Source organism: Limulus polyphemus, unplaced genomic scaffold, assembly GCF_000517525.1.
Source record: "Limulus polyphemus unplaced genomic scaffold, Limulus_polyphemus-2.1.2 Scaffold765, whole genome shotgun sequence".
NCBI lineage: Eukaryota > Metazoa > Arthropoda > Merostomata > Xiphosura > Limulidae > Limulus > Limulus polyphemus.
In genome coordinates, this window is record NW_013666375.1 from 106,851 (window position 1) to 108,921 (window position 2,071).

At 33.8% G+C, this 2,071-nt stretch overlaps 1 protein-coding gene across 1 annotated transcript in view; it reads left to right on the forward strand.

Moving 5' to 3' along the window:
* The window catches only part of LOC106460401, a 122,238-nt gene that overhangs the window by 86,977 nt on the left and 33,190 nt on the right, over positions 1–2,071 (forward strand). The window contains exons 24-25 of the mRNA XM_022387115.1: positions 366–438; positions 1,514–1,615. Of these exons, the coding sequence (XP_022242823.1) occupies positions 366–438; positions 1,514–1,615 (175 nt within the window). The remainder of the gene's footprint in view (positions 1–365; positions 439–1,513; positions 1,616–2,071) is intronic.

The window sequence follows — 2,071 nt, forward strand, 5'->3', positions numbered from 1 at the left end:
ACTAGCTGCCTTCCCTCTAGTCTTACACTGCTAAATTAGGGACGGCTAGCGCAGATAGCCCTCGTGTAGCTTTGCGTGAAATTCCAAAACAAACAAACAAACAAACCATACACGTGTGTATGCAAGTGACATGATTTAAATTGTTCGTGAATTCTATGACGGCGAGAGTAAGGCTTTGTGCGTGGAATTTCTTGAAATGAGTGTTATGCCTCAATATGTTGTTAGTTCAATTTGTGAAGTGTTTTTTGTTTTCTTACTTTAAGAAAACGTAACATGTTTTGCAGTAAAATTAACTTTCCGTATTTTTAGTATTAATATTTTTGAGATCTTCATTTGTTTGTTTAAAAGTATCTTTTTTTTTTAAGTGAGGTGTTCCCTGGAGCCACATCACCCTTAACCTTAACTGGAGAATTACGAGCATTGGCGACTTCTTTCTTGGTAAGGTCAAATTTTATTTGAGTAGTACTATTGCAGCGGGCTGTTATCGTGAGACAATTACCGAGGTATAAATAGTAGTTATCGGGAATATTCAGACATTGGCAATGTCACACAGATCTTTAAATTGAAGACACTTACGTGAGAATAAGAAACACAGAAACTCAAAATGATGAAATACAATGTAACATTTATTAGCATCATTATATTTTCAAATGTTAATTGACTTTTTATTTGTTTGTTGTTAAGCCCAAACTACACAATGGGTTATTGGTGCTGTGCCCATAACGGGTATCGAAATCCGATTTTTAGTATTACAAAGGTTATTTGAAAGAACAGTTTATAGTTTTTGAGGTTATTTAAGAATTAAATGGTTATACATTTCCAAAAACTTACCATATTATTAAACTTTTTTTTTTTACACATTTAAAGTTTTAACAAAACTACAACTTACTGAGAAATGAAGACTTGTCCCCTGATCTAATAGTGTGGACTTGCTGGGATAACTTGGTTGGTGTGCTAGGCTGTCTAATTTTTGGGATAACTGCCGTCTCTTCTGGAGGCTAACTGCCTTACTATATTTTTTTTTATAGATTGTAGTTGTTATTGAGAATGTGGGCCTTGAATTAGATAGAACTGGTTAGCTAATCACAAGTGTTTTTTAATCAGGGCTGACATACTTTCTATAGGATCTAGGAATCTTCCTCACAAGAGCTGTATCACTTGTAGACCATTTTCCTTGATTGGCATCAAGAACAACACGTAGGTTGAATGTTACCCTAAAATATATTGGGTTACATTTGACATTGTTGTTGTATTTGTTAGAACGTAGTGTTAAATTTCTCAGTCTAACCAGCTTTGGGCAAGCTGTTTAATCATTTTAAAATATTAAGTATTTTGAGTTTTAATCACGTCGTGTGACAGCCTTCCTTAGAATGTGTAGGTATTAGCTGCCTATAGAGAGTTTGTTCTAAGAAAATAATCAAAGACTAAATCATATAAAATATCAAAAGATTATTCTTTGGAGAGCAGAGACCGATGTTATACTTTATAAAACATTTTTTATTTCCATCCTCAGCTATACTTTCACCAATGCCAGGGATCGTGGCACCCCTTTCTGTCTCTATTTCCTAAGGAAATTATCGTTTCGAACAACCGGACTATATTTATTATAGAAGAGGTAAGAAAGGTTGCCTGTGCAGTAAAATATGAATTAATATCTTTAGGAAATCCAACGAGACGTGCATTATGCTTATTTACTGGAAACCTTGTAGCTAAGAAACACATTTTAGCTTCTAAGTATGTTGAACAACATCATCACCAAAACGTATCACTGTACTTCCCAGACCCTTTCTTTTACGTATAAAACTTATGTGCTTTCTGTGTGTAACCACATCCACTCATACGTTATTATAAAAACGTATGTAAATATCTTAAAATCAAAACATGTTTTGTGTGTGTGTTATACTGTAAACACTTCACCAGAGGCTCACGCAGACACTAAACTGTTAAGATCTAACACAATATATATATATATATATATATATAATAATAATAAACTATGAAACTGTACTGTGTCTCTTATACCAACGAACGTTTTCGAACTTCTAGGCCTCTGGTCGTCAGAAAATTGTCA